Source organism: Saccostrea echinata, unplaced genomic scaffold (genome assembly GCF_033153115.1).
Source record: "Saccostrea echinata isolate AGI-Se365-2 ecotype Australia unplaced genomic scaffold, CSIRO_AGI_Sech_v1 ptg000001l, whole genome shotgun sequence".
NCBI lineage: Eukaryota > Metazoa > Mollusca > Bivalvia > Ostreida > Ostreidae > Saccostrea > Saccostrea echinata.
The window spans coordinates 42,447,410-42,465,155 of record NW_026889750.1 but is presented as its reverse complement, the minus strand read 5'-3'; the positions used below and the strand labels follow the sequence as shown (position 1 = coordinate 42,465,155).

The window sequence follows — 17,746 nt, the reverse complement described above, 5'->3', positions numbered from 1 at the left end:
TATAACATTACTTGTTGTGTCCAGTTTTTTGTCGATTTCGTTCTTTGCTGCTTGGAAATTTGTCCGGATTAAATCTATTTGCTGTTGTAAAAAGGGAATAGAATTAATTAACTGAAGTTTCTAAGCAATAAGAAATGAAAATACAAAATCAGAAAAAAATTAAACAACCATGTACCAGAAACTCTTATGCAGTGATCAGTGAAAAAAAAATCTGATTTCCATCTCAAAAAAGATACTGACAATGAAGTTAATGATTATTCTAGGACATTCTGTACCTTTGTTGTGTGGTCCATGAACAACTTTAAGTCGTCAAGATTTGTGTCTACATTGTCTACGATTTCTGTCAGGGCCAACGAAATTCTGTCGTTTGATACATATACGCAGATATTACCAGCTCTACAATACACGTTAAAGAAGCTTTATGATTATTTCAGTGTAAAAAATGTGTAGGAAATGTATTAATTAACTGTTTGTTTTCAACAGTGTCACTGTAAGCCATTCTAAAAACATTTAACTTGATCTGAGATCTAAACTCTTTCAATAAAAGAACCTCATAATTAACATTGTATTGGCTCGTTATAATCACATTTATTCTGTATGCAAAAATAAAACTGCTTTCTCTGTTTTTCATACATAGCAAAAAAATTCCGGAGATTAGCTGTCAAGTTAAAAATATTTACGCCGTAAACGCCACAAAAACGAAGAGGATAGTTCCATAAATAGCTTTTTTGCAGGACACATTAGGGTCTTCTTCCTCTGGTTGTGCACAACACGCCTTGCAACCCAGTCTACAGCAACAGAAACAGCAACCCACGATCGGGAAGATGACAATGAACAAAAGTCCTACAACCACAGAGATGGAGAATCCCAGGAAGTTGTCCCTTACCTAAATAACAAGCAAATATCAAAAGCTAAATTAAACATACAAATATCATTGATATTCTGAATAACCATCATCTATATTGTAACTTTATGAAATTCAAAGATATCTTGAGATAAAGAGAAATGAAATTCATTCAACTTCGTCTTCTATTTTACATACAAAAGTTGTAAAGGAGAGATGATTAAAATATATAGAATCATATGAGGAAACTTACCATGTGGAGAATATCCTCTACATTTTGACCAATATTACCTTTTATAGCATCTTTGATAACTAAAATAAATAAATCAATCAATCAATCAATCAATCATTACTTCCTTAGAATAAATAGTATATAATTTATAAGATTATTCCGACTAGATTTTTTTCTCTTCTTGTTTTTGTTTTTACAAAAAAAATGTGTCCATTGAAGTCAATCTACTTTCAAATTATCACGTAGAAAATGAAAAACTGAATAAATCGATAAAAATTGTTTTGGTGAAAATGAAAAAGGTGGAGATAATGAACAGTGAACGATCTCAAAAAAGCCTACAAACAATACAAATCTGTGAACAGACATAAAACACGGACCCCTGGAAATTTCAGAGATGGGATCAGGTTCCTAGAAGGACTAAGCATCCCCTTTGGACCTTCCACGCCCGCTGTGAGCCATATGTACTAATCTGGTAAGCGGAATATTCCATAGTCGAATTTAGTACTTAAACAAAGGCCTAACTTTTGGTATGAAATATGTCAAAATACGACCCAATGATAGGCTATATTTTAAATTGATGAAACGTCATCGATATATCTGAATGTCGAGTTGAAGGCAACAGCCGGTTTTCTTCCCCTTCTGATGTAGAAGTTTTTGAATAAATGTTTCATATGATTATAAAAACAGGTCGGTTAATAAAGGAATACAATTAGTGCCCATCAGAATTCCAGCAGTTTGTTGGAAGACTATTGTAACAGGTCTTGTCTCTGGAACCATAACATGTTGTTCATGTAGTCTTTCTAATGCTTTTATCACCTTTTGTTTAGTGAAAACGAAAGGATAAATGGTTCACATATTGCCTTTTAACTTTCTAACATGATTCTTAAATGCAATTGTAAAACACTTAATCCATTCTGACCAGGTGTTTATGTCTTCCCCTTCATATTTCTCCCAATGTCTGGCGAAATCTTTGACGGAATTCATATAAGTAATGTAGTTTTACCGCCAATTGAAAGATTGGGGCTCATTGTCTTTTGTACAATTACTTCCGAATAAAAACAAGAACTCTGTTGGTTACAAAAAAATCGGCATTAAATATGTCAAAAGAACAAAAACATACACAAAAGCGGAACATTTACTTCCACAGGGGATGTTTACTCCTCCTAGGCACCTAATCTCATTTCTGCAATTTCCAGGGGTCCGTATTATATGCCCTCTTCACAGAATTGTATTGTTTATAGATTTTTTGAGATCTATCACTGTTCGTTATCTTCACCTTTTTCATTCAGCAATAACAACGACTATCAACACCAACAAGAGCAAAAATTAACAAGTAAATCCTCTATAACCGCGTACAACACATGTAACATGTCAACAAGAGAATAAAGATCTGATCTGATTACTTTTCTTTCAAAATAAAAAAAAGTTTTTTTTTCTTTTGAGACAAAATTTTGAAGAAAGAGTTTCCTTCTAAAGCAAAAACCATTGAGTCATCTTACGAAGAGAAACCTTTAAATTCTTTACGTAGTCAAAATGTGAATTTATCCACTGAACGTAATTTAGGGTAATTATATTCATGATGACCATATTGCAGTACATTGTTCCCATATTAGTTTTGATGAAGCTTTTAGATTTAGTGTTATGAAAATTAATGACTCGTTACTTCCCCTCAAAATGTTATGATCTTTGAGCTGTACATAGACTTGTATCTATGCACTAAATTATAATTCTAACATTTCTTTTTATTGATATTCGTCAAACCCACAAGTTTTCAAACAACATCGTAATCTTTCTTTATTCAGAGATTTTCATTTTATAGATTTTTTTGGTAAGAATGATTGAAAGACCAAACAATTCAACTAAATTCAATCGATTTTTTAAAAAAGAAATATGCTTTGTATCTTAAGTGTATTTCCTAAACAGAACAACAAGAAGAACGTATAAAAGAATTTCGAGCACCTGTTGACGTCATAAATCTATCTGAATGCACATTCCATCACTATCTAGTGTAAAACCAAATTTAATTTCGAGAGCGAAAAATATCAGCGAGTTTCACGAATATATCTATTTTATTTCGAATTTATTGTGTATCTGTGTAGATTGTTATTTTTTTTTTCCTCAGTCGCGAAAATTAAGTCACTACTAAATTTATAAATTTATAACCGATAAATTGCGAATAAAATGTATCGCAAATAAAAGTAGATTTACAGTATCTTATATCTTTATTAACTATGTTTCAATATTTTCAATTGTTAGTTTTATATACACGTATATGTTTTTGCAACCACATTATAAAAATATTTTCGAAAAACTCCGTACAGCCATTCCGTGTTAGGATTTATCGATGGCTATGTATTTTGAACACACTTATATGATGGAACCTTGTTAAATCATGGTTCAGTTAAATGCAGTTGCTATGCACAGGTAAATGAAGTGAATGAAATTGAATAACAGCAACTTGCAACCAAAAAGTAATACTAACAGGATGAAACGTATTTTCATTAATCTGACATTAATTATCCCTCTTCATTTACAGATTTGAAATTGAAAAGAAAAATATCACTTAATGTTAGAAAAAGCATTCCTAAGATGTATGTAAGGTAATGTCTTTACTGGTATACGTTGGAAGATATCAAGTTTTGCTGATGTTGTTTTTAAAAGCTAAAACTAAGTCCTATCAATTTATACATTAATTTTAAAATAAGAGAAATTTAGATTTACTTTATACATAGTGCAATATTTCGTTTTTATTGTATTTCTTTTTTTTTTTTTAACCTTTTTCTATTTCATAAATTAGAAAGTTGTAATGATTGTTAAGTAAATCCTCATCTGACCTATTTCATTAAGTGTTATATTCGATATATTAGAAACCAACATCACTCAATTTCTTCCATTCTCAAAATTTACAGAAAAACTATATATATAAGTAGATTTGTTATAAATGTATTATATAAATATATCAATTTAGAACAATTTTGGTCGAAACATCAACAAAAAATGATAGGGTTATCACGGTTCCAAAATTTTCGGGTCGGGTCGTTAATGTAAATTTTCGGTTTAAGTGTTTTCGGTTCGGTTATTTACATGAATTGTAAACCTAAATTTCATGAAATAGACTTGAAAAAACTTTATTTGTTACGTTAAATTAACCTTGAAAACAGGTCTTAAGCATGTAAACGTCTTGACACCAGTGTTCAGGAATACTAGGCCGACTTTTAGATACAACATGACCACTCTTCCTCGTTTTGATAATTATCTAATCCTTTCGTAAGAAATCTTTTGTCATGGAATGAAGTAGATTTCAGTTGTGATGTTTATTTATCACTGTTATCGTCATCGTTCTTTCGATTTCGACGCCAATTTTTGTAAAAATGGATTCTCATATACAAACCAGACCCGAACCACAATCCGGATAAATGTAACGGAAACCGAACCGAACAACTTGGACCGCGGTTTTCGAATATTCTGGAGAACCGTGATAGCCTTAAAATGATATTTGCACTTACTCTTAAAACATGAAAAATATACCTTGTATCACATCTTTGATATCAGATAAACACATATTTATAAATTTCCGGGCGAAGTTAAAAAGAGGTGCCATTCCCCCATCCTCATATTTAGCTTCATCGGCCTTGTAGTCAGGTGAGGAGGGACTTGGCGCGAGGGTGAATCCTCCATTTCCCGCCACTTGTGTGCAATAACACACAATCCAGATGCAGAAACCGAATAAGAAAGCACACAATTTCATCTTCTGGTTAGACCATGTTTAAACTGCCCTTGTTTGACAGCACAAAACTCATATCCTCTCCTAGTGAGAGAAGAGATAAGACACATTGAAAACCCTTTGTCAACACCCTGGATTAGATTAAACCTCTCAATCGATCAAGGAATACTTCCGGATAAGACATTTAATCATTTTCGAAAAAATAAAGACAAAAATTACATTTGATGAGTAAGACAACTAATTTTGGATATACATCGTTTTAAAAGTTGAAATGCTTTTAGAAAACATTCCCTTGAAATTGTAAAAGTAGGATTGCTGCTTAAAGTTTCAATCAGAATTATCAAAGTGACAAGGTTATCAGTTTTGTTTCTGTCTGTGCAAACAGTTCCGAAAGAAGATCAATACAGATTTATACATGAGATATTGCATTCTAGCGATAAAACTGTAATCGTAAAGCAAAGCAAAATGTAATAATTCTAAAGCAAAATGTAACAAACTGAATTCATTACAGTTTGTGTTCTTTCATGTTATATCATATATAAGATGAAATATTGCAAAAAAAAGTATAATCTGTAAGGTTAGTGGGTCAGTACTGAAAAGAAAAATCTATTTCTTATTCTGAACAATTTTAACACAAGAAATCGCTGTCTAAATGTTATAATAACTGACAAATCACAACTGTTTTGATGCAACAGTAAAAGACAGGACCTTACCTTCGTATGGACTACACGCATTTGGTTTCTTTTATGAACTGACAACCAATCCAACAGGCCTATGTGCTACATAACGCACGTGGGCGCCTTCTCGACAAATAATGCGTGGCCTGATATTGCTTCAGAAACTCTGTATCTACACACAGTGGCGTCTGAAATTAATGAGAATGATTATAATCACGTGTCAATATGAAAAATTACATGTATTTGTGATTCTATCCACAATCGAACGGTCATGATTTGAACTGCAGTCTTCCGAATATGGTAATACGCATGTACTATAATTTTTATTTGACTTATTGTGGCCCTAATAATATTGAAATGTAAAGGTAAAGATAACAAATAGTGATCGATCTCAAAAAATCCACAAACAATACAAATATGTGGAGAGGATGTATAACACGGACCCCTGGAAATTCCAGAGGTGGGATCAGGTGGGAGAAAGAATCCCCTGTAGATCGGTCACACCCGCCGTGAGCCCTCTGTATTGATCAGGTAGACGGAGCTATCCGTGGTCAATTCTGTACAAAAACAAAGGCCTAACAATTGGTATTAAACAAGTCAGTCAAAATACAACCCAATGATAGGTTATATTTGCTAACAAGGTCATTATAACGACCATAAAATTTACGAAATGCTGACTTTAAACGAAACTGTTGAAACCCCTGTAACATCAACTTATCAGTGAGTAGCCTGCCTCGCTTTATAGCTTCATCGTACTCAGACCACGCTCTTGAGTAGCAAATAAGTTGGGAGACAAAAACACCATAAGCAGTTGATAGTGGAATTTTACTACATAAATAAGGAAAGTTGACGATAGAAAAACTTCATTCATCTCGTTTGTCATACAATTAAGTTGTTAATAAGCCTTTATCGTCGTCGTATTTGGACAGGAAGTTCCAAAAGTTACCCCCCCCCCCCTTTAGCTGTCCACGAGAAGAAATTTTCAATCAACCAACTATAAAATCCTTGATTTTCAAAAAAGTCGGGTGGCCAGGCTATTAAACTTCATCGACTAATTCGTTTGACCATGTAACACACAAATAAAGTAATTTTGTAGAAGTATATATCGACACAATTTTTTTTTTTTTGAAGACCTTAAACTGAAAAACTATTGTTCATCTTAGCCTTGAAAAATGCCTATTTTTCAATTTAAATTTTTTTTATGAAAAAACCTATAGGTTAATTTTGGAAAAAATACTTTATTTATGTAGCGGGTTGCAAAAATAATCTTCATAATTTTTTGTAATTTTTTTTAACGATCCGTTTTGAATTTAAAGCGGAAAATCACCCAGTCCGCCTTTCTCCCTAAATCACGTTTCTCAAGCGTCTTTCAGACTTGGGAAGATAAAATGCTATGAATCTACAAATACACATAAAGAATTCCAAGTTGGAAAATATCTTTTGTTTTAAAAATGATATTTACATTTAATTTGATCAGAGTTTTCAAATGTAAAGCACATTTAAATGTTGATTTATAGGGATTTACTTTACTACGACCCCCATTTTCCCCCCTTACTTTTTTTGGTGACAGACTATTCGAGCTTGATGAAGCATCGCATACATTGCAAATATATTTAGTCCATCGAATTCCTGAAGTACTAATTTGTTTATTCGTGTATGCATATTAAATATTGACCACTAATTTGTTTTGATTTAAGTTAAACTTACTTAGGATTTTATGTCCACGTATCCCGTAACCGTATACATGTAGTCCACTCAATACGTATGCATTCATATTGCATACCTGGATATGAAATTCAACTGACATTGAAATTTACTTTTATTTAATGAATTTTAATGTCATTTCTTTTTTAAAGTGAACTCACAATGACGAATGATCAACTGCCCTGTGATATAAATGGAATATTTATAGTTTCTTTATATTTTCAAACAAAGGATCCGGAGTGTTTGGGATTACCTCCCCCCCCCCCCCATTGTATGTATACATCAGTTGCTTATTAAGATAAAATGGAAATTTCGTTTTTCCATACATATAAACTTCAATGTATCAAACTTTAAATTCTTAATTCATTTTAAAATGATTCATGTGTACAGTGATATAAAACGTTTTGTTTTGATTCGCATTGATTCCCATGGGTACCAATTGCGCATCGTTATAAGCAGACATATTTTGTATTCATATGCAGCAGAAATCGTTCAAAATTTTTTACGTGAAAAGAAGAAAAAACTTGCTCTGGCCTTAAACTCGACATTTACATATATCGACGACGTATTGTCAATTGACAATGGTTATTTCCATTCTTATGTCGACACGATATATTCCGGTAGGCTTGAGATAAAAGATACCACAGAGTCTGACACATCTGTTTCATATTTGGATATTTTATAAGAAAAAGACGTTGATTGTAATCTAACAAAAAGCTTTATGATAAACGTGATGACTTTAACTTTTCAATCTCCAATTTCCCTTACTTATGCAGCAATATACCCTTATCACTTGCATACGGGGTTTATATCTACCCATCTCTCAGTTGTTTCGATACGCAAGAGCATGCTCTACGTATGAACAATTTCTAAAACGAGGTAAGTTAATTACTGATAAACAAGTTGATGAAACAAGAATACTTTTTTTACTATTTGTTAGGCTATTATTTACATACTAAATTGTCGATGGATTTTCCCGATATTTGCCGATCATGACAAGGAGCACAAGGCGGGTGTGGCCGGACGGCAGGGGATGCTCACTCCTCCATGGCACCTGATCCCACCTCTGATGTCTTAGAGGTCCGAATTTACTCTGTTCGTGTTTTGTAATGTTTAATCGACTTTTGAGCTCGAATACTGTTTGTTATCTCCACATATTTCATTAGAGGAAATGCGAACCGACACTGTTCACAGTGACAGAAGGTCGGTCAGCTTGCAATGAGATATTCATGAATTTAAATAATTTCTGAAAACAATTCCTTTTCACTTTCGATACTTACTTTGTATATATTAAAGTTCCCGAATTCATCAGGTCGGTCTGACTGTAAATGTATCTGAAAAAAAAACCCCACATAATTGTTCGGAAAACAGGAGGAATAACTCAACTAAAGGGGGGGGGGGGACAAACATATCCCACATTTTTAGAGTTGTTTCTCTTTGACCAGTCAGCTTCTGAGAACGGTATCGATAATTACATTGTAAAATATTTTTCCGTTATTTGTTTGTTTGTTTTTTATGTATATGTATATAAGAAGAACAAAGCAATATTTATTTGGTGAATGCATAATTATACGATAGACCTGTAATTGGAATGTTATGTAGTTAACTAGAAGGGGGGAAAACAATGTAACATAAAATTTTTCAGATGAAAATTGTTGTGCATTGATCATGGATACGGTTTACAAAATATGAAATTAAAGAAATTTAAGGGGTGATCTTTCGTTTACTCCTTTTCGTAGAGGGGCTTAATAAAAAAAAAAAATCAATGATAGAATTTGGTACTCATAAAGAAATAACAATCAAGCCCCTAATCTCATTTTTCTGTTTCTACTTTTAATACATAGGGATCATATCGCTTGTCATTTTGACGCTTTATTATTACCGTCAATTTGACGTCACGTTAAACGTTTAAGTGAAATCGCAAGAGTTACCTCCCCCATGTGTTGTACGTCTTTAATATCAACTTCAGAGAACTTTTCTGCACAATCAGAATGTTTTTTTTACGAATTCTGCTGATTAGCAATCACAAGATGTGAAAATTTCAGAGTTCCGTTTTTATTAAAGCAGTTGTCTATGATTTCAAAAAGTATAGATTTTAATTTATCGTGAGGAATTGTTGTAAAAAGTGTAGAAAAAAGGGAATCAGATATTTTCCTATAAATCAGTTTAACGCTATCCCCACATTGAAACGAATAGACTAACCGGTAACTGCACTATTTTTGAGATGCTTTTGGAATTTTGTATTTTCACGTTTGTTCATCTGTTCTAAAGAAATAAAATTTTCAAGCATTGTTCCTATTAAAAAAATTAGAGATGGTATTTGCAAAATGTTTGCTGCTAAAGTGCCTACATACTGCTCTTAAAACGAAGATTTGATAAATAATTTTCTAAAGCAACCCTATTCAATAGTTGGACCGCTATTGTTCCATCGCCTCACAATATAGCCTGGTGGTCAGTGACCCTCAACAACATAAATATATTAACGTAAGGAAAATTGGCATAAGTCCGTCTTCTCTGATCCTAAGGTTTTAAGAAGATTCTTAAACGTTCCTTGTCTAGTCCAATAGTATTTCATATCTTCTCTTGGATAATTAAGGCGCTTGAAATATTTCATTGTAAAACAAAAGATTTGCAAAAAGATTTAGTTCTAAACCCTGCATTTTGGAGAAGTCGAAAGTACAAAATGTTTTCCGACAAAGTTCAAGCAGACGAAATTTGGATCACGGAAAACTTTCCATCATTAATAATAGGGTAACTATCCCTTAATGTCAGAAATCCAGAGGCTTCCCCACCGGACCCCCCCCCCCTTCCGAGGTAAAAAAAAAAAAAAGGAAAGACCCCTTTAACATTAGTAAATAAATAACATTTGGCAATTATTCAAAATTTTTGAAACTGAACCAAAAAAAAAAAAAAAAAAAAAAAAAAAAAAAAAAAATCAAAATAATATAAAAAGAACTACTTACTGTCATTTATTGAATACTTTTGGAAATGAATGACTTTCATTCTGTTGTTCTATTTTTCTCTTTTATTGATGTTGTTAGTACACTTTTATCTGAACATCTCCTAAATTACGGATAATGGAGACAGTGCTATTGATGTAAGATGACTGGTGTTTGTTTTTGTTATTGAGAAAGTTGAAACTTAACCTCCACTGTTCATGTAACACTAGCCTCCGTTTTAGCATGACATGCTTAGCTTATTTGTAATGCAAAAGCAAAATTAAGTAGGTCAAACTAGTTTTCAGTTATTCTTTAGTCTCTGCTTCTTTATTGCAGTGCACCAAGTTCGCACACGGCTAGTCATTAACCGATACGTGCCAATTAAACTACTCAAGTGACAGACACACCTGATGAGTTTTGAAACAATCAAGGATCTCACTTAAAATCTTGATTTCGATTGAGAAAACTCTGATTTACTTAGGGTGACAAATTAAAGAAACGGTGTCAAACGTGAAAAACACTTGCATTTAACAACCCAGATGGAAGGAAAATCATTCATAGAAGGCTTACGACTCTTTGATTTGAATTAAGACCTGTGTTCTGGAGAAGTAGTCCGAAAATGAAATCACCAACGGATGAACAAAATGATAGATACGAAAGATTTGAAAAAAGGACTAGAGGTTTTTAATGTATTAGTTTTGACAATAAAATTAGAAAATCTTGCAGCATCATGTTTTTGTTTGGTTTATATAATAATGTGTGCTCCTTAAGATACATTGGGCTAATCTAAAATAAGCTTTATTGCTTTTCATTCAACAAATAAAGTTACCTTAATAGTATGAAGTTCATTGCAATATATCCAGTAAAATAGGAAAGTATTGTTCACTATATTTTTATATACATGTATTTTATTTATCCAATAATTTGCATTAGAGGTAAAAGAAACCCCCGACATATTTTTAGAAGAAAAATATGTTTGTAAATGAGCGTATTATTTGTAGTGTCTTATTTACAGTACAATTCAACTATAAGATTTCAAAAGCATGATTTGTGGCGGTTATTTTCCCCCCAATTAAAGTGCATTTTAGTCAGAACACTTACACATAATTTATTATGTCTAGATGAGTATAGAATCGATACAATTGAGAATCTACACCTGTACTTTTAGTTCAGTTTGAAAAAAAAATGTTAGGAAAGTTTTCAGCTTAACACTGACGTTTAATGACAGATTTATCAGTTATACATTGAATAACATACTCATTGCTTTCTGTATCCTTTAGCCTCTAATATGAACATACAGTATAATTAAGTAAATTTGACTTCCTACAAAACAGTGTTATCGTCAGTGTATTAAAAGGAAGACAGATTTATATTAAAAGATAAATATATGTTCTTTTCCGCGAAAAGAGATTGAAAAGTATGTGTCTCCCTTAATATATCGACAAATTATGCTCTATTAATTTGAAGGTGTTCAATTTTATTACTCTTGAGAAGATGACTAAAAGGACAACTTAATTCCCGTATGCAGTACTTCGGACAAATATACTCCTTCAAGATAGGGAATAATTATTTAAAAAAAAAATGGAACACACTTGAATCTACTTAACCTATCGTGAGGATGCATAAAATGGTTTAGATAAAAAGGTCAGTTAAAAAAAGACTGAAATATTTATTTGATAGAGCTTTCTGTGCATGTTTTTACAAAACTCTAAAGGAAAAATAGAGAATACTAAAACATGTAATTCGTTTGTAGTTTTATCTTAAAGAATTGATTCAAGTAAAATTCCTTCAGAATGTCATTTGAAAGCTTCTTTATCAGTACATGTACATGCATGGATGCCTAGAGCAGTGGTATGAGGTGATTGAAAGTAAAAAGAAATTATACCAGAAATCAATACCAGTTTTTCTTTTTTACCTGCATTTCTACTTACATTAATTTGATCAAAAAATATTTTCAGTCAAAGAAATAATGCAATAAGAAATATATTAACTAGATACTTATTGCCTAGGCAATAACAGGTCTTCCGTTTTCTTGATTCTTTTGTCAACTGTTCTGAAAAAAAGCAGAAAATGCAAAAAAAAAAAAAAAAAAAAAAGAGTTCTCCCAGCATGGATCGAACTCAAAACCTTCGGGTTATAAGACCTGTGCGTTAACCACTAGACCACGTATTCCGATGAAGATGGAGGTAGTAAATTAATTGTTTAAGAATAAATAGGAATAAAAGCACGTGTTCTTTTGTTTGTTATGGAATGTAGTGATCAGTATTGAATAGACTGAGAAACACGATTGGTGTATAATGCAAATGCAGATTGTCGGTTTAAAAAATTATTTGAGTTTGTCTATATTTGGAATGCATTGAATTAATCATTCAGAGCCTATGATGCATTAGAACTGCAGTATCTAGACTTTGTTTACAAATATATGAAAATGTCGGATCGGGTTCGGATGTGACTGAATATCCTGAAATAATAGGTAAGATTAAAATAAGCATCTCTGTGTGGACTGAATTAAATGTAAGTAGCATGAATCAAAATTTCAGATATGCATTTTAGAAAGAAAAATGTGTCAATGAGAGCGTGAAAATTTATTTGCTAGGAAGAAATCGCTGTTTTCGACATTCATTCGATTAATATTAATTCTAAATAAAATTGAAATAAATTCCACATACTAGAGAAAGCAAGAATGCTTGGTGTTAAAATATCATATCATATCAAGAGAATCGAGTGCTATTCATAACAACTGAAGAAATAAGCGAGAAAAGCTTTAATTAATTTTTATGTTCATCAGCACCTAAATTTCAGATACGAAAAAAGATGTAGTGTTTGCCGTTAACATTCATAATTTCTATATACTTCAGAGATTCACTGTCAAATTTTCAGGAAACTTTCTTTCAGGTATCTTCTGCAAAACCCCGAAATTTTATGTCGATCCGAAGTGTTGTATGAGTTCTAGAGAAATATTCTAGGCTGATATTAATCTGATTTATTTTTTATTTTATTTTTATTTTTTTGGGGAAGGGGAGGGGAGAAAGAGGAGTAAATTTATTATTGATTCTGACCTTTTGGTCAAAAGTCAAGGTCATCAAAGTTCAAGGTCAAGATCAAAGGTCAAGGTCATGAGAAAATCCCGGAAATAAATTTACTTTCTATGTTTTTTTTTTTACTTCATCAAGACTGAAATTACTCCAAACAAATAAAATGTTCATTCTACATCTAAATTATTCACAACTGATCATCCCTAAAAGTTTCCATGAAAAACTACTCATGTTTGAAACAACGTCCGGTTTTTAGGCCGGCACTTCCAGTGAAAATGATCTGCATGGTTTTAGTCTATCTAACATCTGCATTAGCCAAACATTTCTGTAAAAAGAAAACAAAACTTGGAAAATTCACTTTTTTTTGCATCGCTTCCGGTCACGACGGAAACTGACGGCAACGTACGATTTTCACATGATGTAGAAAAACTGGTGACTGACTATCAGTCCTGAAAGTTTTAGACTTCAGTCGTTTACTGGTGCTGAGCAATTAGGTGAATAAAATCTCAATTTGAGGGCAGGAAAATACGCAACCGGAAGTGAATTATACTAAGATGTTTGACGTCAATTTAGACATCTGCAGTCTCAATAACATATATAAATATCATTTTAAGAACTCTATCTATAAGCGATATGTATGGGAAAATCCAAAAACCCTATGATGTAGTTTTTCTCTTATAACCGGAAGTTGTTGTTTTTTGTTTCGGGTGGCACCAACACATATCAAAACTGTGAAAAAGATACAATTATATGATGCAAGTCTTATTCCAAAAGAGAATAGTTGAAATTTTCGATTTCTTTGATCACTTCCTGTGACGACCGGAAGTGACGACTGACGCTCTTAACCCAAATGTTTTTGTCTACTCCTCAAGGTCTATTACTCATAAAAGTTTGGTGTCAAAATCTCTTACCGTTTCTGAGATCTCACTCCGACAATTTCTCATTTTACGGACACCTAAACTCGCGACCGGAAGTGAATTTTACAAAGATTTTTGAGGTTACTCTAGACATTTGCAGTCTTAATAACATATGTAAAAATCAGTTCAAATACGTCATCTATAAAAAATATTTATGGGAAAGAAAAATACCCAAATTATGTAGTTTTTCTCTTATAACCGGAAGTTGTCGTTTTTGTTTCCGGTGGGACTGACATATTTCAAAACTACAAATAAAATGCAATAACGTGATGCAAAAAAAGATTCAAAAAAGAAAAGTTGAAATTTTCGATTTCTATTATCACTTCCTGTGACGACCGGAAGTGACGGCTGACGCTCTTATCCCAAATGGTTTTGCCTACTCCTCAAGATCTATTAACCATTAGAGTTTGGTGTCTTAATCTCTTACCGTTTCTGAGATATGACTGGGACAAAATATTTTTGAAAAAGACGGAAATCGGACATATCTGACGACCGGAAGTGAATTTTGAAAAAATGAAAAAAACGCCTGGGGGTATTTTCATTCTCTATCATTCCTGAACATTTCAAGAAAATCCGTCCAGCCATCCCTGAGAAATCGAGGGGGACACGAAAAGGGGAAAAAAATAATAATAATAACTAGAAACTCATTGCGAGCAATGAGAAGGTCTTCCGTTATACTACTTCCTGTTTGCATCAACATGTCTTTTCCAACGTCAGTATTAGCCTAAAACTTATGTAGAAACAAAATAACTTAAAAATTACTTTTTTGCTTCGTTTCCTGTCACGACCGGAAGTAATGACGACACACGATTTTTACACGATGCAAATGAACTGATGACTGACTATAAGTCCTGAAAGTCTTCGATTTCAGTCTTTTACTGTTGCCGAACAATTGTGAGAACAAATTCTAATTTTGAGGACAGGAAAACACACGACCGGAAGTGAACTGAATAAGAATCTCTTGACTTTTGCAGTATCTACAGCATATGTAAAAAAAACATTTCAAATACTTATCTATAAGTGATATTTATGAGGAAGTAAAACCACGAAATAACGTAGTTTATCTCTTTTAACCGGAAGTTTAAAGTTTTTGTTTCCGGTGGAATCTAACATATTTCAAAACAGCGAAAGAGAAGCAATAAAGTGATTAAAGTTCTAATTTTAAAATGAAAAGTTGAAATTTTCGATTTCTTTGATCACTTCCTGTGACGACCGGAAGTGACGGCTAACGCGTTTATCCCCATGCGTTTTGCCTACTGATCAAGGTTTATTACTCCTATAAGTTTGGTGTCTTAATCTCATGCCAATTCCGAGATCTCGCTGAAATAACTTTTCATTTTGAGGACAAGAAAACACGCGACCGGAAGTGAATTTTACTGAGATTTTTCACGTCACACTAGACATCTGAAGTCTTAATAACATATATAAAAATCATTTAAAGAACTCTATCTATAGGTGATATATATGGGAAAATTAAAAACCCTATTATGTAATTTTTCTCTTATAACCGGAAGTTGTAGTTTTTTGTTTCGGGTGAGTCCAACACCTATCGTAACTGTGAAAAATATACAATTATATGATGCAAGTCTTATTCCAAAAGTGAAAAGTTGAAATTTTTGATTTCTTTGATCACTTCCTGTGACGACCGGAAGTGACGGCTGACGCTCTTAACCCAAATGGTTTTGTCTACTCCTCAAGATCTATTACTCCTATAAGTTTGGTGTCTAAATCTCTTACAGTTTCTGAGATATCACTGGGACAAGTTCTCATTTTGCGGACATTTAAACGCGCAACCGGAAGTGAATTTTACCAAGATATTTGACGTTACTCTAGACATTTGCAGTCTTGATAACATATTCAAAAATCAGTTCAAATACGTTATCTATAAAAAGTATTTATGGGAAAGTAAAATACTCAAATTATGCAGTTTTTCGCTTATAGCCGGAAGTTGTCGTTTTTGTTTCTGGTAGGACCAACATATTTCGAATCTACAATTTAGATGCAATAATGTGATGAAAGAATAAGATCAAAAAAGAAAAGTTGAAAATTTCGATTTCTTTGATCACTTCCTGTGCCGACCGGAAGTGACGGCTGACGCTCTTAACCCAAATGGATTTGCCTACTCCTCAAGATCTATTACTCATATAAGTTTGGTGTCTTAATCTCTTACCGTTTCTGAGATATGACTCGGACAAAATATTTCTGAAAAAAACGGAAATCGGAGATATCTGACGACCGGAAGTGAATTTTGAAAAAGTGAAAAAATCGTCTGAGCGTATTTTCATTCTCTATCATCCCTGAAAATTTCAAGAAAATCCGTCCAGCCATCTCTGAGAAATCGCCAAGAAAAGAAAAGGGGAAAAAAAAAAAAATAATAAAAAGAAGAAACAGTAGAATCACTAAAAGGTCTTCCGTCTGAAACGGAAGACCTTAATAATAATAAACCGTACAATCACTATAAGGTCTTCCGACTGAAACGGAAGACCTTAAATATATTAAAAAGTAAGAAGTTTTTTTAAATTCTAATTAATATCTTTGTTTTTTTTTTAACTTTAAGGTTAAAAAACAACATACGAGAGATTTTGAGACCATGAATCCTATAGATTAGTTTATTTTTTATCTCAGTCTCATTTCCCCACAATTAATTCCTCTGTAAATGTGATTGAGATCATAAAGTGAGCTCGTCTAAGTTTAATGGTCACGGATCCAGCTCGTAGATACCCTACCATGAAAATGTCCTACACTTACACGTATAATGAAGTAATGTTTTTTTTTTTTTTTTTACTTTTATTAAATTAATCAAATGTCAATGTTACCTATTATGATGGCCTTTGAGGTACATCTAAGATATAAGATATTGTAATGATTCAAATACAAGTATTTTCATATAGTTTTCTCTCTGTTTGATTATTTTATTTCATTTGAACTAATCGACATTTTCTGTTGACAAATCAAACATTTATACACATCAAACATTATCCCAAAACGATTTTTTCTCTTTGGTATTTTTATTAAGAATTTATCGAATTTATGCTAAAGTTACCCTGATACGACAAATGCTTTACAGGGGTGAACAAAATCTAATGTCTCAATTCACGTGTTTTTAATCATTTACCTTACAATCTCTCTTCTCTTTATGATGAAATCATGGACTTAGTAAACTACCAGAAGATTTCTTTACCCCCCCCCTTTTATACAATATACACATGTACACAGAATCAGTGAGTAAGGTTAATAAAGGGGGACATGATATTTTTATTTCTTTTAAAAGACACGGTTCTAACTTATCATTATGTCTTTTAATGATGTTTTTAGACGTTTGTAAATATTGCTTTGCAATTGTAATAAATAACTAAATATTGTATTATATACATTATATAATCTTTATAATGTACTTATAAATAATACCGTAACAAAAGGTGTAAAAAAGTGAAGATAATAAATAGTGATTAATCTCATAAATCCAGTCGAAATAAAGCAAATGGCGACCAGGGCAAAAACACGGACCCCCTAAAAAACCAGAAGTGGGATCAGGTGCTCATTAGGAGTAAGCAGCAACAGTGGACCGGTCAAACCCGAGCCCTAAATGATTATTTTAATTATTACAAAACACAGAAAGACATGAATTACAGCATTTTGATACCATAGCTCTTTCACTTTGTAAAATGGTTCTT

At 32.5% G+C, this 17,746-nt stretch overlaps 1 protein-coding gene across 1 annotated transcript in view; it reads right to left on the bottom strand.

Moving 5' to 3' along the window:
- LOC133191995 (prominin-1-A-like) overlaps positions 1-4,853 on the bottom strand; it is a 34,223-nt gene extending 29,370 nt beyond the window's left edge. Inside the window, exons 1-5 of the mRNA XM_061327809.1 lie at positions 4,605-4,853; positions 1,098-1,156; positions 681-886; positions 276-396; positions 12-81 (exon numbers count right to left, since the gene is read on the bottom strand). Coding sequence (XP_061183793.1) covers positions 12-81; positions 276-396; positions 681-886; positions 1,098-1,156; positions 4,605-4,824 — 676 coding nt within the window. The 5' untranslated portion in view covers positions 4,825-4,853. The remainder of the gene's footprint in view (positions 1-11; positions 82-275; positions 397-680; positions 887-1,097; positions 1,157-4,604) is intronic.
- Between the last annotated feature and the right edge of the window lie 12,893 nt (positions 4,854-17,746).